Below are 22,185 nucleotides of genomic sequence, written 5' to 3'. Positions count from 1 at the left end.
TGTGTGTGTGTGTGTGTGTGTGTGTGTGTGTGTGTGTGTGTGTGTGTGTATCAAAGCCTGATAAATTCTTCTTCTTCTGTGCCGTTGACCTCCATTAAAAACACATCAATGAGCCTCACTGTTGCACTGGGTGACATGTCCCTTCATCATAATGGACACAAAAACTGGAGTTTATTTTGACTAATCACACACACACCGTCACAAATAACCACTAGAGCGCCAAATGCAGATTAATCCGCAGCTGAAAATAGTCCCCAACAAATGCACTATTTCCTCCTGTTCGTTTGATAAATGCAGCTATTTTAAGAAATTATTGATTTAAAAAAAAAAATGAAACTAAACAGACAAATTAGGGAGGTTAGTAGGTAGACACATTGTTGGTTTTGGTCTTGTCATGTAAGAAAGATTTAAAATAACACCAGCCTCGTCCTGTAAGTAGCCCAGTTTATTCTAACCTGGCCTCTCTGTGTCCGGCTTCTCCTTGTGAAGGAGGAGCTAGAGCGCCTCCGGCCTCTGTGCTACAAGAACGCCGACGTCTTCCTCCTCTGCTACAGCGTCGTCCGCCCCTGCTCTTTCCGCAACCTGATCCACCGGTGGGTTCCTGAGATCCGTCGGCACTGTCCCGGCGCGCCCCTGGTCCTCGTTGGCACCCAGCTGGACCTGAGGGAGGACGTCCAGGTGCTGATTCACCTGGCGCAGAACCAGCAGCGGCCGGTGGGCACCGAGGAGGGCCGGCAGCTCGCCCAGGAGCTCGGGGTGGTGGGCTTTGCCGAGTGCTCAGCGCTGACCCAGAAGAACCTGAAGGACGCTTTTGATTCAGCCATCTTGGCCAGCATCCAGCAGACGGACAGCTGCAGCGTCCAGCAGCAGAGGCTGACTCTGAGGAAGAAGACGCCCGATAAGATCAAGAGCCTCTCGGAGACCTGGTGGAGGAAGATCAACTGTCTGATGGGAGAGCAGAGCTGTGACTTCAAGTGAGCAGTGACCAACCTGGGTCCGATCGTTGTTTTTTCCTTATCTTGGTAGATTTGGCTTGTTTCAGTGTGCCAGATGGGTTTTTGGATTATTACCTCTGAGGACAACACAACAGAAATGCAGGTTTGTGACTCACAAGGTGCATGTTCAAAGTGTGGGTGGAGAACTCCACTGAGTTCACTAACCTGAGGGCGGACAAATAGTAGCACGTTTTAAGGACATTCCGTGTGTCATGATGACACATTTTACAGGCAACAAAACCACTTAGTTAGGTTTAGGGGAAACATCATAGTAGGGCTTAAAGTACGTACGTAAACTAAGTAAAATGTAAATAATGTAGCAGAAGTTTGGAAAACAAGTCATATTGGAAGACGAACGCTGGTCTCCTGGTTGAAAGTTCTGTTTGTTTGACCCACCCACCAGTCACCCAAAAAGTCTTTCTCCATAGAAATACAATAAAACAGACATTTAATTGTTTTCCGTGGTCATTTAAAATATAGAACGAAAGAAAATGGCGATTGTTGTTAGTTCTGGTGACGACACACGTCAATGGGGCCGTAAAGTGTCGTCGCAGCTTGGAGCGGCGGACGCAGCTCCGGAGACTTATCGTTGGCTAGTTAGCTTGTTAGCTTGTTAACTTGTTAACTTGTCTTCTCTGGAGCGGTGGGGAGTGAGGTGGAGGGGCCGCTGGCCACCAGCCCGCTGTACGGCTCAAATCTGTAACCAGTATAGCATTAAAGCATGTCGGAGTTAGCTGCCCGCTAGTTAGGTAGCTAGCTAGCTTGTTAATCCCACCGTTCTCCACTGGTTACAGAAAATAAGCCGAAAAAAGTTGTCACTCAACTGTAGATGGCAATGTGCTTGCCTACGCTGTGAAATTTGACTCATTTACTCGTAACGTTACTGCTCCACTGCTTGTTTTAGCCGTTACTGTAAAACGTCACCTCAGTGAGCGACTTGCAACAAGTCTGCTTAGCTTATACGGGAGTTAGCCCGCTGCAACGGTTGAAATGGTAACAGTACGCACCAAAATGTCCGCCGCTCTGACCATCCTGCTACGTTGATTTGAATGGGATTGTCCCTTCTCCTCCTGTTCAATTTCTATGTCTTTTTTCACTTCTCACACTATGTCGCCTGCTGTGTGCGACATATTCACACACACGTGTTTGAAAGAAAGGTCGTTGTTATTGCGTGTTGTGTCATTCATACGCCGTTCGATGAGACCAGGCTGGATTTTACACATGAATATCAGTTTACTTGTATCAAGGAGAACTGCCCAGTCCACTCACCTGCAGAGGGTAGGGTCTGAAAGCAGTGGGCATTTACCAGGCAGGGAGGTTCTAACCAGAGTTGCATTTTGGGAAGTGTAGTAGCCAGAGAGTTTTGGGCCTGACGCATACTAAAAAGTCAGGATATCTCGACCTCTGCTGCTTCGGTATGTACTATTCTTTCTTGTATCTGTCTCTCACAAGTCCCCTTGTCCCCTCTTGAAATATGTAATTTCTGGAGTAAACCTTCAACAATGCTCTGAACCATCTTCTGTTTAATACTGTGGCTGTTCTGGTCTGCGGGTTCAGATGAGTCCAGTACAAAGAAGAGGTTAACTGATTCATTTGAGCCTTCTGTCATCAGCCAATCATGGATGCTATTTATAAAATGCTTTACACGTACACCGCTGATCGCTTGAATTAGCTGCTGTTTGTACTTTTTGCTTCCTCTTCTCCCTATTTTTTTTAAAAACCTCTGTATAACCGTTGTTATTAAAAGGCGAGGCTCTATGTGATTAGGATTTTACGGTGAGGAAACCACAGGAAATCTAGTCGGGGTTTCTGTGTTTTCTAAATTCTTTCATAATTTGTACCGATGTGGGTAACCCCACCCGTCTGAGGCTCCCAGGAGGCTAAAACAAACGCCACAAATATTATCAGACCCAGGTGTGGTTTGATGCCAGGAGTCCGACAGGCTGATGGAGATCTAAATATAAATTGTACGTTGTTTTCCACTTTACACCCCAACATTGCAAGTACTTTGTTTGTAGTTATTATTTTTATATTTATTAATGGAATATGCTCAGAAGCCTTGATTAAAGTTGATAAGAACTGGACACTGTATCGTTTCATCTGTGAGGTATTTGCAGCAAAGTTTCAGCCGCTGCCATTTAGGGAACTACCGTTTATTTGTGATAAATATATGCAAACACTTGAGCGGCACTCGCCTGCGTCTGCAGTGCACTTGTGCCACAACTTCCGCTCTTTATCCTGCAGACAAAAACAGCACATGTTGGAGAGTTAATAGGGATCAGGTGGCATTGACCGTCTCATCAGCTCTTTGATCCTCCTGTCTACTCCACTGACCCAGCCAGACCGGACTTAAGTGGACTTGCGTGCATAAAAATACATCCTTACCTCAGATACAGTTTTGGAGTCAGGCAGTCAGAGCCAGAGTGTGATTTTTCCAGTAATCTCAGCGGAATTTCACCACACTTGCTCAGCTTTCCTCTCTGATTAAGCGTCGCTCCTCTGGTCCTCTAATAGGAGCAGACAGGACCACCTGGACCGGATTAGACCCGCATATGGAGCCTGATTCTCTCCCCACGGACGCCTCACACCTTGAGAAGGCAGCAGAGGCAGATTCCTCCACCTTTAAGGGTTTATCTTAGGTGCCACCTGTGAGTGAGGAAAATGTATTTATAGAACTTAATGAACTAAGGTTACACACACACACACACACACACACACACACACACACAGCCTTAGATTCATTCCCTGGTGACTTCACCCTAACCACACTCGTAGAATTAAAGGTGCTAACTAGAACCGTATGGGGTTCTTCGGCTTGTCGTCATAGGAGAACCATTTGTGGTTCCTTTTATTAAGGTTCTACCCTTTTTATTTTCTAAGGGTGCTCCTTTTCATATTCCAAGGGTTTCATCGAGGACCCACTCAAAAGGTTCTACCTTCAACCTGTATGGATTCTCCATCCATCCATCCATTTTCCACCGCTTATCCGGGGTCGGGTCGCGGTGGCAGCAGGTCAAGCAGGCCGACCCAGACCTCCCTCTCACCGGCAACATGTTCCAGCTCATTCTGGGGGATCCCGAGGCGTTCCCAGGCCAGCTGGGAGATGTAATCTCTCCAGCGTGTTCTGGGTCTTCCCCGGGGTCTCTTCCCAGTTGGACGTGCCTGGAAAACCTCCAGTGGGAGGCGTCCAGGAGGCATCCTAATTAGATGCCCGAACCACCTCTGCTGACTCCTTTCGACGCGAAGGAGTAGCGGCTCTACTCCAAGCTCCCTCCTGATGGAGGGAGCTGTATGGATTCTAAGGGTTTCATCTAGAACCCTTCCAGGGTGTTCTACCGAGAAACCTTTCATATGCCAATGATTTGTATCTAGGACCCACAAAGGGGGTTCTACCAAGACCCCTTCATCGATTCAGCTTTTAGTCTCCAAGTAAGTAAAACACGTTCACACATAACACTGAAGAAAAAGTACTCAAGTGGACTTCCTTGGTTTCGTGCACTATCCGGTCCAGAGACATTACAGGTCGGGTTTAACCGACCTGTAATGTCGCTCTCCGAGCGTCTGGCTCCTTCTGACTGAACAACCTGTTACTATTACCTGCAGACATTCTGTCCAATGTGTTTTAACCAGGTCATTGGTTTCTATTCTTCTACTTCTAGTTTAGTTTATTTATTGTAGTGGTGAAGTACATCTTGTGTTAAGTGTCTTTGTTCTCAGACCATTTACTGCATCAAATACATTTCATTTCTGCGCTTTGACCTTTGAATCCAATGAAGGAGGACTCGATAAGATGGTGATCAGTATTTCTTAAAAGCAATTTATTTCATTAAAATGAACTCATGTACATACTGTATGTAACGTACCTGCACAGGTAGACATAAAGCATGCATTATGAACATTCTGCTGCATGCCGCTGCTTCCAATATGTCAAGTCAAATTGATCTAAGTTTATAAAGCTCATTTCAGCAACAAGGTCATTTAAAGCACTTTACATAAAACTTAAAGTGCAAAAAAAACATAATAAAAGAACATTTAAATACACTTTAAAGAGCGATAACTTTGTATATTGAAGGTAAATACGTCCACTTCAGTGTACTTCTCTCTGTCTCCATCCAGCTGAGTCTCCCTCTGGTTTAACTGCATCTGAAGAAAACCACATGAAGTTATTTCTCAGAAATGGAAGTAGGAAGTTATTCTGAGTTGTTTTTATTTTCCCGATGCAGCAGAATGAAACCTGTCTGACCTTCACACCCGGTCTTCCTGCTCCTCTGAGTCTTCTGTCTGTGCTGCAGTGTTTGAGTTGTTCTTATACTCAGGATCAGAGTCCAACTGATGGAGAGAGACGACAAGATGAGAGTCAAAGGCCTCACAAAGGCCAATAATTAGTTATTTTAACTTCAACAAAGATCTGTTCCGAAACCTAATTAAGTAATTGTGTTGAGTAAACCTAACTGAGTTATCTTCTGTGAAGACAGAAGTTTGTTTTGAACAGACTGTGTGCATGTAACGAGCTGAAATTGACTCGTGTGGCTGGTTTTTGTAGAAAAACGCACGACAAATGAGAAGAAACTTATCGAAGGATTTCATACAAACCGTTGTTTGAGGATACGTTGCTCAAATACGTATTGTTGTCTTTTCTGTCTCCTTCTCTCTGATATTTTACGATTATTCTACAAATCTGCCATTATTTCCTTTGGAATATCTCTTACTGATATTGTTGAAAAGTATTATTAAGTATTATTGTAAAATGTTTGAGAGTAAATACACAAAGGTGGTTCATAAAAATAAAGATTACTAATAAAGTTAGGTGTTAATTATCTTGATGACCTCATAATAAGAACAAACAATGACCCTTTGGTGAGTTCTGTCACTGAGGTCAAATCTCTCTCTCACCTCCACAGTCTCTATGGGTTCATGTGGTTCAGTGGTGGAGCTCAGAGCTTTCTTCTTTCTGGATTGAATCCAACATCAAACAAAGACCACAAATGAATAAATTAAACATTTAATGACAACTCCAAAACTATTAAAGGAAGTATTCAAAGTGAAAGATCAGTGAGGATTAGTTCTTGTAGTTTTACCTCATCCACAGACAGAAGAGAAGCAGAGAAATCGGAATCACAACCACCAGAGTCAACCTGGTGTTACGTATGATCATTGTTGTTTTATCTAGAACTGGAGATAGACAGTTATTAGATAAACAACACTTTACCTTATCAGAACGGTTTGATTCATGAATAAACTTATTAGACGATGCTGTTTGTTAATCAGACGATTAGTGTCATGGAGAAACTCACCGGCTACAACAGTCAGATGTAAGGTGGAGTTACTACGTCCTCTTCTGTTCTGGGCTTCACAGGAATAGTTCCCACTGTGTTCAGCTCTGAAGTCAGTGATGATGAAGATCTGTCCTGATGCTTTTGGTGAGTCTTCATCCTCCTTGTACCAGGTGTAGTTAGCTGCTGGGTTAGCATCACTGCTACAGGTCAGAGTCACTGAACTGCCCTCCACTATCTCAGCAGAGGGACTCACTGACACAGAGGGAAGCTTTGGACCATCTGGAGGAAGAAAGAATAAACATACTTAAAGATTATAATACGTTATCATAGAATATTTATTATTTTAATTAATATTTCAGTTTGTTTGTTTCAGACTATCACTATTATGTATCTCAGCAGCTGTCCAGAGTGCTGATCCTGGAGCTGTCTCAGGTGAGACTCCTGCTGGTGTAAACTGACAATAAGAAGCCTTTAATCATTTGTAATGTTCAACAACTCCACACATTCTTCTCTTTAGATGCTGCTTGTGTCGTTAGCTGAGTCTGTCCTCTCACTTCTAGCTGTTGTAGGGAGTTATTGATTGTTTCTTCACCCAGCTGGCTGATCACTTCTAGTTATGTTCTGTACATAATTCAGCTGAGTCAGCTAAACAGACTGTATGAAAATCATATTATTTTATCCAGTTTCTTCTACTAGTTCTAGTTTTTCTTTTTGTTTCTTTTAATAACACCATTAATTCATAAATAAACAGCTGCGTCTACTTTAAGACTTAGAAGACTTCAGTGTGTTTACAGCTGTGATTATAATTGTATTCTTGTGTCAGTGTGTGTGTGACACTTCTACATGTAGACTGAGGGGCCAGGGATTGAACCACCGACCCTCTGGTTAGTGGACCACAGCTCTACCTCCTGAGGAATGTTGTGCTTCATACTTTTGGTTCCTCTAAAGTCACATACAGTGCCAGTCTGGTGCCGCCATATGAGATGTTGTTGAACCTCCACAGGCTGACACAGTGGAGTAAACTTACACACTGAAGGAGAACGGTGATTCTCATATCCGCTTACAGCACAGGAGTAGCTGTTTGCAGAACCAAAGTAGGTTGAATAATAAGATGGTGTATCCCAGAGGAATTGTCCATTCTCGTACCAGTAGTAGGAAGTATAATCAGGCAGAGCACACCTGCTGTGACACTTCAGCTCCATCCAGGTAGGATTTAAACTATCTGTGCTGTGTCCCTTCAGCACCTGGAGACCTGGATCTGTGAAGAAGTAACATAAATGTTATTTTAATGAACTCTGAACATTCACACAAGACATTTATATTCTAGTTTTCTAGATGTTGAACATCTGTAGATGATTAACATGTGAATTAAAATGTTACCTGTGAATGACAGAGTGACTCCAGGTGAACCAGTATATTTCTCATCTCGTTTGTTTGTTGTGAACTTGAACTTGTACTCAGCTGAGTCGCTCTCTCTCAGGTCTCTGATTCTCAGAGTGCACTTCTTCTCATAACAATAGTACTGCACACGACCTGAATACTCAGAGTCTGTTCTCAGATCCACAGGTTCACCATCTTTCTCTTTAAACCAGAATGTGTTGCTGATATCACGGTGCTGTATTCTAGATGGGTATGTGTAGCTGCATTGTATTGTCACTGTTGATCCTTTTACACCACAGACCTCAGTAGGAGTGTAAGTCACTCCCCAGCCATCCTGACTCTGTATCACTGAAACACAGAGCACATCAGGAACCACAGTCAGACTCAGAGCAACATCAGAGGACACACTCTCATTAGTAGTGAAGGTGCTTCAGTGAAGCTACGTTTCTCAAAACATCCCACTTAAAGTCAGTGAGAGACAAAGTTGTGTGAAGTGCTTATCCTGCAGAATGTTTGTTTTACTGTAAATAAAGTTTTCATTTTTTCTGTTTCATGCCAAAGTGAACGGAGGTATGGAGAAACATGCAAATCATTGAGTTTTGAACTTATATAACTTAAAGAAACAGTCAATGATGTAAACATGATCTCTGCAGTTGATCTCTAACTGCACTGAGGCAGAGCATCACACAGGCCTCAGTGATGGGAGAACAGTGTATTGAACCCGTCAACTCAAACAGTGAACAAGATAAAAGAAGCTGTACATTAAATATTAGGGTGCGCTTCATAAGGAGTCGGCTTTGCTCGGGAGCTCGGTAGCTTTTCTGTCTGCGGTCAGCTGCTGCAGAGTGTGAATGGAAACTGTGGAGAAATGCAGAACACTGAGGCGTTGGCAAACAGTGTGAGATAACGACCGGTGATGGCTTTCAAGAGGCGACAAAAACACCCACTTCAAGTTCATCACAATGACAATATAATCAAGTTTCCAACATTTAAATTTGCTCTGCTAAATGCAAAAAAAATCAATGTAATTTGCAGCATCTGTCAGTGAATCAATTATCTGTAACACTCCCGTAATCTGCAAAAATAAATACAGAAAAAAGAGAGAGAGAGAGTTCAGCTCCAGGCAGCAGTGCTCTCTGCTTGGTTGGTGTTTGCATGTTGGAAACTATTGAAGGTTCAAGTCTTTGTCTTTGTTGCACTCGAGTCTAACAGTGATTGGTTGGAAGATCACCTGCTTGGCTCCTCATTGGCTACAAAATGTTTATGAAAGAGACACAAACCGACCAGGAAGAGACTCAGAATGACTAGAAAGAGATACAAAAAGACTACAAAGAGATACAAAAAGACTACAAAGAGGCGAAATGATCACAAAGAGATAAAAGCAACTAGAATCTGCAACTTCACTGCTACATGTCGCCAAATCCTAAACACTGCACCTTTAAGATACGACTCTCAGAGCTTCTATGTTTAATGAATAGAAACGCTGACTGAACGATTGAAGAAAGTTCCACAAAATTATGAATTTAATTAAAAAATATTATTCGGAGCATTTTTTCTTTGTTAATGTTCATACAGTCATTACTTTCATCCACATAAACACAACTTTACTGTCTTTAATGGAGCACGATTCTTCAGTTTATACAGTTTATGATGTTAAGGTACAAGTGTACAGAGATGCTGCTGGTGTTAAAAACAGCTCTGTGTTGGTCGTCCTGTAAACACTTCAATCTAAAGAAAGAAAAGTCAATGTTGCACCACATTTTATAACATCAGATGTGTTTATGAACTGAAAACACAGCTTCCTCTGTTGTCCTGAGGAGCACTAACGGCCTCACAATATAAATGTAGATGTACAGTACCTTGTACAGAGAGAAGGAAGACAACAAATCCAGCGGCTGCTGCTGTTGAACTCATAGCTGCTCCTCTCTGTTAAATCAGCAGGTAGATCAGGAACACTTAATGTCAGTAAGTCACCACAAACATTTCTACTTTAAAAGGAGGGTGTTGTCTTTGAAGTCAGCTCGTGTCTTCTGGGCTTGGTACAGTTATGTTAAACAGTTATCAAGCTGTTAAAAAGCCGGCTTGGCTTCCTTCCTCTTTACGTTAAAATGTGCATTAACACATTGAGGCCTCTAAACAGTTGTTTGTGCTGCAGTTACGCAGCTGAAATGACGGGGAGTCATCTCGTCACCATCTCGATAGAGGAAAAGACAGGTGATCACTAAAGGCAGTATTATTCATCTTGTAGAGACCACAAAGGTCTTGACCTACAACCATGTACAGTATAGAGTACATTGAGAGTTATCTCTGTTGGCAGTAAATTCATCACAACCCTGGTGACCTCAGAGCTGCACTACCTGTTCTGGCCACAGGGAGAAGCCACGACTGGTGAGAATCTCATTCACATTAAAATGTTTAGCAGCTGTTTTATGTGAAGCTTTTATTTCTTATTATTATCATTAGTGGTAAAGTTGGTGGGATTGCTTCACAATTTAAATCATGCAAACTGGCGCAAAGCATGTATTTGTCCCCTTCAAATTCCATGTTTCGGACATAATCATCATAATTCACATGAACATCTTCCATAACATTTACCTGTGTAACATCGTTAGATCAAAATTCGTTGACATGGATGTTAAATGCACCTTTTGTTGCGCTGAGACAGACACACTTGTGAATTTGCTTTGTCATCGCTCCTTCACATATGTGTTTTGGAAAGATATAGAACTGTTTCTTCATAACCAGACTGGACATAATAACAATTAGGTCTCATCACTTAATTAGGATGTAACAATAATAAACCTTTCAGCTACATCGCACATTTGAAACACATAAGGCAAGTTTATCTAAAGCCATTCCCAAGCTTTCATATGTTAAAAATTTAATTAAGTTGTACATTCTAATCCTGTTTTTGTTTCGTAGCTGTGCACCTCTGTAGCCTTTAGTTACTGCTTCTCTGCTTCGTACCTCTGATACTTTCTGTCTACTCGGCCTAGTCCGTCTTCCTTTTTACCCAATAAAAAAGAGAGAGAGAGAGCATGACAGAAGAAATGTATACATGTGATGTATACTGTGATGAAATGTGCTTTTGCATATAGTGCCATTGAGTGTTATTGATGTATCATAATTTCTGTTTTACTCCACCATCATCCAGTCTGTTCTCTGCTCCTCCATCACTGTGTGGTTTGGATCGGCCACCAAACAGGACAGGAACAGACTACAACGGACTGTCAGGTCTGCAGAGAGGATCATTGGTTCCAGCCTGCCCTCCATCCTGGACCTGTACACCTCCAGAGTCAGGAAACGGGCAGGAAAGATCACTGCAGACCCTTCACACCCTGGACACAAGCTGTTCCAACTCCTCCCCTCTGGAGGGCGCTACAGAGCTCTGTACGCCAAAACCACCAGACAGGAACAGCTTCCTTCTGCCGTCACTCTGATGAGCAATTAATCAGTCATACTGCACTACGACCTCTATTTGCACTATAACCACCATTTGCATTAATATCCTAAATCCATTGTCCATTGTCGTTGTTGTTTATGTTCATATATATTCTTCGATATATATTAATATTGTACATAGTAGTGACATGTGTTCTACTTTGTTGTCTTTAATGTCCTTGTTTTTATATTTTTCTTGTGTATTTGTATATTCCATGTATGTACGTTGAGAGCAATGTGTAAACCGGAGTCAAATTCGTCCGCAAACATGGCCAATAAAGCTGCTTCTGATTCTGACGTCTGTGTTTGTTTTCCTCCTGAACAAAACTGCCGAATTCAAACCGACCAATCACAGCGCGGGACATGTAAGATCGCACCCAACGTTCCACGCCGACGTACGACAAACGGACCAATGGTGAAGGAGATGGGCGGGGCCTGGCGGATTCAAACGGAACATGGCTGCGGGTAAAGAGGTGGACGACAACACACACAATAGAAGGTAAGAAGGTAAGCGAAAGCTTACGTTTATACGTGTTTCCAGTGTTACTTACATTGACGCAGTGTTGGAGTAGTATTTACATTTGTACGTGGGGAATTATCTGCGTGCTTTAGCTAACGTTAGCACGGTTAGCTCAGCTGAGGGATCGTGTGTTGGTGTGACGTCAGCTGACGTTCATTTAACTGAGTTAACGTTCAGTTAAGTATGCAGTACTGTGGACTCAACCCACTGCTTCTATGTTTCCTCGCACTCATAACTGTTGTAGGTTACAGGCATGAACGTGATATTAATAATCTGCATTGATTCCTGCCTTTGTTTAGCTCAGTGTTCAAGCTCTGCTGGAGTTGTCAGAGGTGTTGTGTCATTATTCTGTCTTTTGTGGCTGTAGAAGCAGCTCTCTAAAGTCTGAGAGCCGAATGTCATCAGGGTTGTATCAGCTTGGGCTCTTTGACATGTACTCTGTGCACACACATTTTAATTAATGTGGAATTTGAAAGATCCCTAAATATTAAGATCTTCTAGTTGTTGAAGCACACACATTTAGGACTCTGTGTTTTCTTCCCCCATTACTGTGATTGGGTGTATGATGTCCTCTCTGTTAACAGTCTTCCTGTGCCCCCCCCCCCCAGAGGTACAGTGTGCAGCATGGTGATCAATCACGAGGAATCACCGGGGGGCTCCCGCGCTGGCCGCTCACCGGTCATCTTCAACCCGGACTTCTTTGTGGAAAAACTCCGCCACGAGAGCCCCGATGTTTTCCTGGAGCTGGTGCTCAGTAACATCACTCGCCTCATCGATCTTCCCGGGACAGAGTTTGCACAGCTCCTTGGGGAGGAAGGGCCGAAGACCCCGACGGGTGGAAATGGAGGCTTCTTTCGCTCTTTCAACTTCCTCAAACGCAAAGGTCAGAGGAATTACCACCAGCAGCGGCCCTAGTGAATATCCCGCTCTGTTTGATGTGAAGCTGAGGAAAGCGCACCAGGAGGTGTGGCTACCTGCTATTTCTGTAGCCCGTTTGATTTTGTGTAAACTATGTCATCAGAGTAGTTTTTTCGAGGTAATGTCGGCTTTAAACCCGTTTTGTTTGTGATGAGACTGGCCTGTTGTAATGCAAACACTGCAGACATGGAAGAGCTTTTAAAGGAAGTTAATGTTAACACTCCTCTCTCCTGATGCGCTCACAGATAAAGGTGTTGTGTTTGGAACCCCGCTGACGGAGAGCTGCATTGCCCAGATCTACCAGCTCATCGAGTACCTCAGCAAAAGTGAGTCAGTTATTCAAGAATAATCGAACGTCGGTAACTAGAACACAAATGCCTTGAATGAGTGAGCACACGCGTAGTTAGAATAACGTTTTTACTGGCTGACACCCACCTCGCACTCAGATCTGCACGTTGAGGGTCTGTTTCGGGTTCCGGGGAACAGTGTCCGTCAGCAGACCCTGAAGGACCTCCTCAACAGCGGGGTCGATGTGGACCTGAAGTCCGGAGACTTCCACCCCAACGACGTGGCCACGCTGCTCAAGACTTTCCTGGGAGAACTGCCCGAGCCCCTGCTCACACACAGACACTTCCACGCACACCTCAAGATAGCTGGTATGAATACTGGACCAAAGCAGTGTCATGTTTGGGTTAAACGCTTAGAGTAGCAGCAATGTTAGCGTGACATTATAGCAAAAACATGTTGCGTATTTTAAAAAGCAGGACCTCTGAAGTACGAAAGTGTTTGTCATGGACAATTGCTCAAGGCAACCCTTTTTTTTTTTCCTGCAGTGATTTTAGTAAATCTATTCATGACTTCACTTCCTCCACCCTTGTCCCGCCTCCAGAAATTACTCTGTTTGACGAGCACGGCAACAAGACCGCGGTACCCAACAAGGAGCGTCAAATAGAGGCCCTGCAGCTCCTCTTCCTGCTGCTGCCTCAGGCCAACCGCTCGCTGCTCAAACTGCTGCTGGACCTGCTCTACCACACGGCCCGGCAGCAGGACAAGAACAAGATGTCCGCCTTCAACCTGGCGCTCATGTTTGCGCCGCATGTCGTCTGGCCCCGACATGTAAGATTTGTACTTTATTACTACATAAAGGACCGGGGTCCTTTAACGTATGAAAACGATAACGATCGTCAGTAAAACTGTATTTAACATCCACCTTAAAGGACATTTCTGTTTACTTACACATTATCCTAGAAGCCTCTCTGTGTAGAATGAAAAGGTTAAATTTGGTGGAAATATACAGTACAAATACTCTACTGCAACACAAATGCTTTATAACACTTTAAAGACGTTCATCCCAAAAACAAAATACATATTTTTCCTCCTAACTGTCGTGCTATTTATCAATCTATATTATTATGTTGTGATTTGTATATATTTGGAGATATCGGCCGTAGAGATGTAGTATCATAGTCTTTGAGTGATGACGTTGTTTCTCTCAGATGACGGCCACTGACCTGAAGGACAATCTGAAGAAACTGAACAGCAGCATGGCCTTCCTCATCAAACACTCGCAGAAACTCTTCAGGGTGAGCACTGACGATACACGAGACCAAACGATTAGAGATGAATGCGTTTTATTGTTTTCTGATGATAAAGTCTGTAATGCTCTTGAGAGTCGAGCACAGAAACGTAACATGTGACGTGTTTAATGGATATAACTCGGAGGATGAGTGACTCGTGTCTGCTGTGTGTCGTTCAGGCTCCGGTCTACCTGAGGGATTATGCCAGAGTGCACTTCACTGGGACCAAGGCTCTGCACACCAAGGTTAGTCTTCACGTCCCCTCTTTAAATGGCATTTCATTTGATGAATATACCGTATATACCTATTGCGCCCTCTGGTATTTGCTCATTTGGTCTCTGCTTACAAGTGTAGAAGAGTGGACTCTTCCCTGCTGCTCGTAAATACCCACTTCACTCAACACCATTCAGAAAAACATGTTGAGACAATTTGAGAAACCACTGTTAAAAATGGCAAAAAACTTGCCGCCTCCTCTCTCAGGACGATCTGGAGCTGCTGACGGCGAGCAGCTCCCCCGCTCAGCGGACCGCGTTGCCCCTGAAGAGGACGGCTGTTCGGGGCCCCGGCTCTCAGGAGGAGCAGTACCAATCACCGGCGCAGCAATACACAGAAGAGGCTCTGAAGGACCTCTTCAGACACGTCCACCACAACATGCCCGACTCCGCCAAGAAGAAGAAACTCGTCCGACAGGTTCGCCTTTTATTTATCTGAGACAAACATGAATGCTGTTCAACTTCCACCAAGTCAGTTTGCGTTAGAGTTTTTGTGTTCAGCGTCTTTTTAACATCAAATGTAAGCGTCGTTCTCTTCGTCCAACGTGCAGTTAGTCAAGCAGACGACCTCGGGGACGCCGACTAACGAGCACCAGCAGGAGCCTCCAGCGCCCAGCAAGAAACATCCGCGCTCCCGCTCCTTTGGCGGCCTCATCAAGGTACGAAACAACCGGGGAAAGTCCCAAAGGCGCAGTAGAACAATACATTCAGTAGAAATGACCCTGATGTATTCCACACTTCACTGGCGGTGACTTTAAGAACATGGAAGTCATTGTGTTAGTGTTGTACAAGAGACTTTTGTTGTGATCATGAATCACTCAAGTATTTGGTTCTGTAAGGCCTTTGAGGACGGAAGCGACCACAAAATATGATATTTAGTTTGTTTTGCTGACTGTTGGGACCATGTTTGCGATTTAAATTAGTGCTCCAACGATTAGTCAGAATACTTGAGCTCTTTATTCAGAAGTCCCATGCCCCGTAATGACGAGTAGTTACAGTTTCAGGTTGAGGTTTGAGCCTCACAGATGCAAACATTTGCTTGCTAGATTGTCCCGACTGCTGGTCTGACACTGTGAAGAGCAGTTCTGGTTGGTTTTGTTAACTGTGATAATGATGTTTTTTTAATGTTTTCCACTCTCATAGAGAGTTCATTTCAGTGAATTAAACCAAAAATCATGGCGATCGGTAATCAAAATGTAGTGAAAAAGCTAATTGGACAGGATTTTAACGTCTCGTCGTGTTGAGTATTTCAGCAGTTCGAAAGATGTTTCAATAACATTCTGACAAAAAGAAATCCCGTGAGGTTCGTCTGATTCTACCGACTCTTCAACCAATCGAATCGAGAGAAAAACAATCTTCACTTCGTCACGATTCACGAAATCTGCCGCAGTGCGCTTAATTATAAATAGACATAAAAAGCATATTTGCAGCATATCGGATGATTTTTACCGGTTTATTTTATACGTAAATGACAACAACAGACGCAAAGCTGACCAGCACGCACACCGTCCACATTCATTTGATTTCCAATAAATAGAACGAATCTGTCCATCATCCGAGGGGACGCAGCCACAAAACGATCAGACTACTTATTCCACCAAGCGTATTGAAATATGCCAATTTTGATATGTTCACACTCAAAGCCTTCCACGTCTGCCCGGCCTGTTGTGAGCCAATCCGCACGGCCGCATCCACAAACAACATGCAACCGATCCGACCTGCAAACCACCAACTGTGTACTTTATAGCAGCACAGCTGTGCTGCCTGAGAGACGGGACACTGTGATTTATTTCACTGGGAACGTGTTTGACTCGTCACTTAAACTTAAACACGACGAACCCGCTCATAACTTTTCCCACCTGATGCTCCGCTAACAGCGCAGAGCTCGCGGTGAGCAGCTGACGGGAGAGAGGCGGGTCCGACACGTCTCCCCTGACATCGTCACCAAAACGGGAAGAAAGCCCGGAAAAGAGAACGTCACCCTGCAAGTAAGTACACGACACCTGATGCTCCTCGTGTGTTATTGTGCTTTCTCTCTCCGACGCGACGTCACACTTTAGTTGGCTTTGTATGATCTGCTTTCTTGGCTCTGAGATTGTGCAGGGAAAAGTTCGACTAACCTGTGAACAACAACAACAACGAATGTGCAGAAGAACCTGAATGAAAAACCTAGAAAAGGAAATGTGTGAAGTCTTGGGAGACAAAGTATTCCTGCGTCTTTGAGCTGCACGGAAAGATTATCCTGCAAAGCATGTACAACATCCTCACTTTCATTATTGTGCTGATGTTTGGTATCTTAATTACTCCAAAATATACGGTGACGAAAGATGGCGACCGAAAGCTGACGCCCCGTTAACCACGTTTAAGAGTTAGTGTTGAGCTCTGATTGTGTTTGAATGAAAGTTTGTTGTTTTCTTCCATCCGACACAAAATGAGCAAAATGATGTGTGTGCAGGTGAACGGCCCGTTGAACGCGCTCGTGTTGGGGAAAGCGGGGCTGGTGGTGAAAAACTCAGACTTTACTTTCAAGAAGGACAAAGCTTCAAAGGTCTCCAAGGTACGACGCCAACAATCCCCAAATACTGTTCATTCATCTGGAGGCATGCGAACGTAACCGCTGTTCTAAATTCACTCTTTCCAATTTCTCCCCCCCCCCTCCCTCTCTCAGCAGGACTCCCCCTCTGTGACCAGGATGTGTTTCTCTCCTGCTCAGGAGATCTCACTGTAATGAAACCGGACTCCTCCTCCTGGTCTCGGACAGGACTTGTATTAATATGATTATTCATGGTAGTACGTCTATTGTTTTTACTGTGACTAATACGCAGCAGCTGTTCGCTGCAGCCAGAGAGGCCAGAACTCACCACCACTTTACAACCTGCTGCCGACTGTTGAATAAATCCTCCACGGTCACGGTCGGGATATAAACAAACGCACTCCGATTAATACCAAACAGTTCTGACCTCCATATGATATCTAATAAGCTAAATCTGTGTTGTTGTTTTTTTTACTTCCAGAAATGCTTCAAAAAAAATTATCTTTCACTGCCGTTCATTTATATTTTAGCATTCTGGTAATAAAGTTATGTATCAAGATAGACAATGAATATCTTTTAGCATGATTCAGTTAAGTAATAATACTCGATGCGATGCCCAAAAGGTATTGGGTTTGTGAAAACAAGAGTGTTTAATAATAACTTTCTTTCTTTTTTAACCACATGAATTCTGACGTCGACGGTACTTTGGGATCTTTCTGCTTTTAGAGTTTTGAAATTGAATCGGAATCTTTTGGGTTTTAAGTCGATGAGAAGTCGTTTTAATAACAAAAGCATTCAGGACAACCACACGTCTTTACTGTTCACGCTCCAGCATTATGGAGCAATGTGGAATGAAGCTTAGCTCCACCTTAATGTGAATAACTTAGACAGTGAGCGTCGGTTTGGCTTCGCTGGCTCAGTCGTGTTTTATTAGCGACTGCATCAGAATCTATGACCACTAGCAGCTAACCGCCTGCTGGAGAGGAATGTGTACGTGTTGAACACTTTCTGTATTTTTTTGTGTGCGTTTGTAAACTGATGTTGCTTTTTGTTTCCGGCCTGGTGTTTTTGTAACTCTGGTCACTTGATGATGGTTTCTCCTCGTTGAGCTGCTGATCGCAGGATCAGTGAGCCGGTCACTTTATTTATAACGCTCCATCCTGAATGATCACCATTCATCGTAAAACATTCATCATGAATCTGTCTAATATGAAACGTTGCACTCGCAGAATGTCTCGCAGGACTTAAAATACCTTTTTTATGTTGTCGTCAGCCGGGTGATGGAAGGGTCAAGTGGAGGGAAGCTTTGTGGAGCCGATGGTTTAAATGAAAGTTGTATTGTTGTGAAGTGAGCAGAAGTCTGTCCCGGTGTTCTCTTCTCAACACGTGGTCTGGTACCTGAGGCGCACCGCGTGAAGAAGAGGCCGCTGTTGGTTAAACACGAGTCTGAGTAAAGCAGGAAAGGAACCTGGCGTCAGGCAGCGTCACCTGTTTCTGTTTTATTCACATTGTGATGAAAGCTAACCCTGCTCCGGTTATTCATGCTGAGCGTAACGGGTCTCAAGCTCGGACACAGAGGGTCAGCATAGAGGTCTGGAGACTGTGGACCCTCTGCGCAGCGTGAACGGCTTGAATGTCTTAAATCTGATTAAATACAAAATCCTGATTCAGATCTAAATATAGTGAACAATCCACATCCTTAGTACTCTTTTGATTGGCATTACTTAAGTTTGTAAGTGAAAAATAGTTCAAACACTGAAAATGTGACTAAATGCTCCTGTAAATATTTGTAATGCACAGTTCTCTGTTCCTTCAGCTTTACTCGTCATGGTTTAACTGAACTGACTTCTGCTCAGTTTGTTGTGTAGCGCGGACGGATGCACCGGTACCACGGTGTGAGGGATCTGGTACTGGTGCACCGGTACCACGGTGTGAGGGATCTGGTACTGGTGCACCGGTACCACAGTGTGAGGGATCTGGTACCGGTGCACCGGTACCATGGTGTGAGGGATCCGTTACTGGTGCACCGGTACCACGGTGTGAGGGATCCGGTACTGGTGCACCGGTACCACGGTGTGAGGGATCCGTTACTGGTGCACCGGTACCACAGTGTGAGGGATCCGGTACTGGTGCACCGGTACCACGGTGTGAGGGATCCGTTACCGGTGCATCCGGTCTTTGGAGAGCGTGGTGGACGTCGTATCGATGGGTTTGTTGAAAGTGATTGAACGTGACTGACATGTCGGGTGCAGATGGACGCTGGAACACATTACCTCCTTTTGTTTTTACAGAACATTCTCATGTTCTTTGATCAGTGGTCTACTCTACATATGGATCTTTTGTTTTATTTCTTTATGACTGAATTCATTTCGGCAGCCTTTTGACACAGAATCTGTCTCCTCGTCCTCTTCAGTTCTCAACAGACTGTTTTTAAAGGAGAGCTCAGTGGACTTTTATTTTATTTATTGCTGTTTGGGAAACAACAATGTCTTCTTTTTTGTGTGTGGATGGAAATCATGAGCGAGACTTAAGAAGGTACTCTGATTCTTTTTCATTCACTATTTAGGTGACTTTTGTTCCTCAGAGAGCCGTTACATTCTGTACGACGTGAAGATGTTTGTTGTCTGTGTCTTTATCTCTTTTACATAAATGTGAAACATTGAGTTACTGATCTCCGTCACTGAGGACTTCTTCTGTTCACTGGGCCAACAGCAGAGTTGTGGGTGGAGCTTAAGTCCATTTCAACCTTTGTTTTTGTATTTTTTTTTTTTGTTTTTGTATTTTAGTGTAAAATAAGTTCCCCTTGTACAGCACATTGATTCCTTAGCGAACCCCCCCGCTTTGGATTAAACCTTTTTTACTGTTTCCTGCAGAAAGTCTGTTTGATTCATTCATTCAACTGATTGTATTTGTTTAATCTTTCCACTGTGTCGTCAGTATAAGGGAATAACTCCACTGCAGTGCTCGTGTTTGCCCACTAGAGGGTGCTACCAAACAACAGAGAGCCAAACACGCTGCTAATGTTCTCACATTATGTTGCCTTTTACGTTTACTCTGTTGCCCATCTTGACAACTTCTCCTTATTTTATCATGATTATAGTGATGATAATATCCTATTTTACTGAGAAATTCTTTCCCCCTCCAGGAAGGTCAGAGGTCAGGCAGCGAGGTGTCCCAGGAGCTGGTGGTTCAGCGGTGCAGGCAGTGATTCCTCAGGGTTCTCAGATAGCAGCCGACTTCTACAATCTATCAAAGTAATACGAGATCAGACAACCCGATGAGTGCAGTGAGTCGTGGTAGAATGCTGCAGCGTTAAATGTGTCGTTACAGTAAAATAACATTTCACTGAGCTGAAGGTTGTATATTAATGACACACATTTCTCTCCTTTAGGTATTTATGTTTTGTCATTTTGAGTTCTGCGGCTTGATCTGAACCCGACATGACCGCTGGTCGACAGTCGACTCTTCATTTGAGATGAGTTTGTTTTTTGGTGCTTAAAGTGCAAAAAACGCTTTGTGTCGATTATTGCCTTTATTAATCATTTGGTGTATTAAATGTCAGAAAATGGAACACACTCAAGGAGACGTCTTCAAATTGTTTTATTTTTGTCTGACCAAGAGTTCAAAACCCAAAAATATTCAGTTTACTCTCATGAAACATGAAACAAACAAAAGGCAATGATTTTACATAAAAAAAATGACATTCAATCATTAAATGAATCAGGTAATGGACTCCTTGTTTCTTCTTGTGAATGAGTCTGTGGTGACGGAGCATGAAGCACTTCACTTCATTATATCTTCATCTTCTACTCCAAACAGTTGCTTATGTGAATATTGCTTCGTGAGCAGAACTTGTCTTAAAAATCTCACCTGAAGATCATTTCCTCTGACGTAACTGACCAAATCAACCAAATAACCTATTTAGATTTGATCATCAATAGAAAAGTCTTCTCTTGTCAGTGAGATAAGAAGTTTATATTTTAAGTTTTCCTTTATTTTTTATGTGCCAGATGACATTCATTTGAGGGACTTCCTCTGAAGGTTTTGTGAATCGACGCGTTTCAGACTAAAGCGTCTGCTGCGTGGATCCAGAAATCAATTGAGACGCGTCTGGAGGAGAAGGCCCCGCCCACCGCTCCCCCAGAAGGCCATTATGGCCCCCAGATATCAGGGGGTCCACCCCCACGGACGTGTCAACATCTCGGCCTTCCTTTTGTTGCAGATTATCGCCCGAATGACTCGTTCAACTCAGCTGCGGCCGGGGGTCCTCCGCCTGTGGCCAATTTGTTTTCCATCGCTCCTGAAGAGCGCCTGGTTAAATGAACCCGTCGCGCGGGGAGGAGGGAGGGAGGGGGGGGGAACAAGCGAGGCCACGAGCAATAATCACTCATGTGTGGCGGTAAATTAAAAAGGCGGGTAAACTGTGCCCTCCAGTTGTGGATCGTCACACTGCGACCGAACGCTCAATCAAGCCCGTTATTCCGGGGAAACGTAATTATTCTCCACATGACCTCGCGGCTTCGCTTCCAGATCAGCGATGACGTCATGCTGAGTATGACTAAAAAAAAACACAACTCAAAGAAACAATGTATTCATTTTAGCTTATTACAGGAGAACTTTGACGCCTCGTGATGCTGATTACATTCATCAATCATAGCCTACCGTTTACAGAGCTCCAAGCTTACTGCAATGAACGTCTTTAATAAACCAGAAACATTTGCAGGTTTAAGCTTCTCAAATAGAACTTCATGTACATGTTGTAGTCTGTTAAACACAATTAGCAAATATCACTTTGAGCTCTATGCGTCAGTTTTCACTATCCTCTGGTTGTGGTGTGTGTGTGTGTGTGGGGGGGGGGGGGGGGGGGGGGGGGGGGACATTCATCAATGATGTTTTTTATTTGTTACACATTTTATCCATAAAAAGGCAGAAACCTCTTAGCGCATATATCCGCCGTCCTGATGACTCACGTTTGTTCTTGTCGGTGAAACGGCAGAAGCAGAAGCAGCGTTTCTGTGGAGATTAAACTATTTGAATCTCAGAGCCTTGCCAGTGAATTCATAATAGAGCTCTGAGTAAGCTCTGTGGCAGCTTATGGCATTCCAGTTATGCCAATCTCACAATAACCCCCCCCCACTAACCCAGGTTCCTGCAGCCCGGTGTGCTGTCTTGGCACTGAGCCGTTTACAGAGCTCCAAGCTCCTCTCCTCCCTTCCTCCCTCTCTTCCTCTCTTCCTCCCTCCCTCCCTCCCTCCCTCTCTTCCTCCCTCCCT

General features: G+C 43.8%; 3 protein-coding genes across 7 annotated transcripts in view; 2 read left to right on the top strand and 1 right to left on the bottom strand.

Annotated features, from left to right (window-relative positions):
* The window catches only part of LOC116399739 (rho-related GTP-binding protein RhoU-like), a 4,976-nt gene extending 2,255 nt beyond the window's left edge, over positions 1 to 2,721 (top strand). Inside the window, exon 3 of the mRNA XM_031877121.1 lies at positions 490 to 2,721. Coding sequence (XP_031732981.1) covers positions 490 to 978 — 489 coding nt within the window. The 3' untranslated portion in view covers positions 979 to 2,721. The remainder of the gene's footprint in view (positions 1 to 489) is intronic.
* A 2,353-nt stretch (positions 2,722 to 5,074) lies between these two features.
* LOC116399727 (B-cell receptor CD22-like) lies at positions 5,075 to 7,473 on the bottom strand. Its single transcript, XM_031877108.1, has 6 exons — positions 7,299 to 7,473; positions 6,290 to 6,550; positions 6,074 to 6,167; positions 5,889 to 5,946; positions 5,239 to 5,324; positions 5,075 to 5,138 (listed from the first exon to the last, which is right to left on the bottom strand). Exons 1-5 carry the CDS (start codon positions 7,471 to 7,473, stop codon positions 5,241 to 5,243), a joined length of 672 nt encoding a protein of 223 aa, XP_031732968.1. The 3' UTR covers positions 5,075 to 5,138; positions 5,239 to 5,240.
* A 4,047-nt stretch (positions 7,474 to 11,520) lies between these two features.
* On the top strand, positions 11,521 to 20,546 carry arhgap19 (Rho GTPase activating protein 19). Of its 5 annotated transcripts, XR_004213857.1 has the most exons (14): positions 11,521 to 11,591; positions 12,221 to 12,495; positions 12,776 to 12,856; positions 12,977 to 13,186; positions 13,420 to 13,646; positions 14,027 to 14,113; positions 14,287 to 14,352; positions 14,588 to 14,797; positions 14,931 to 15,038; positions 16,257 to 16,367; positions 16,835 to 16,936; positions 17,048 to 17,166; positions 20,058 to 20,198; positions 20,304 to 20,545. XR_004213857.1 is itself a non-coding variant. In XM_031877142.1 (12 exons), exons 1-12 carry the CDS (start codon positions 11,548 to 11,550, stop codon positions 17,105 to 17,107), a joined length of 1,578 nt encoding a protein of 525 aa, XP_031733002.1. In that variant the 5' UTR covers positions 11,521 to 11,547; the 3' UTR covers positions 17,108 to 18,866. The 5 variants fall into 5 exon arrangements, 3 of the variants coding, with proteins under 3 accessions (XP_031733002.1, XP_031733001.1, XP_031733003.1); XR_004213856.1 differs by having other exon boundaries at positions 20,058 to 20,546; XM_031877142.1 differs by lacking the exons at positions 20,058 to 20,198; positions 20,304 to 20,545 and having other exon boundaries at positions 17,051 to 18,866.
* Positions 20,547 to 22,185: the final 1,639 nt, after the last annotated feature.

Source organism: Anarrhichthys ocellatus, unplaced genomic scaffold (assembly GCF_004355925.1).
Source record: "Anarrhichthys ocellatus isolate YVR2014 unplaced genomic scaffold, GSC_Weel_1.0 scaffold126, whole genome shotgun sequence".
Taxonomy (NCBI): domain Eukaryota; kingdom Metazoa; phylum Chordata; class Actinopteri; order Perciformes; family Anarhichadidae; genus Anarrhichthys; species Anarrhichthys ocellatus.
Note: the sequence above shows the minus strand (reverse complement) of the source record. Positions and strands in the feature narration are given on the sequence as shown.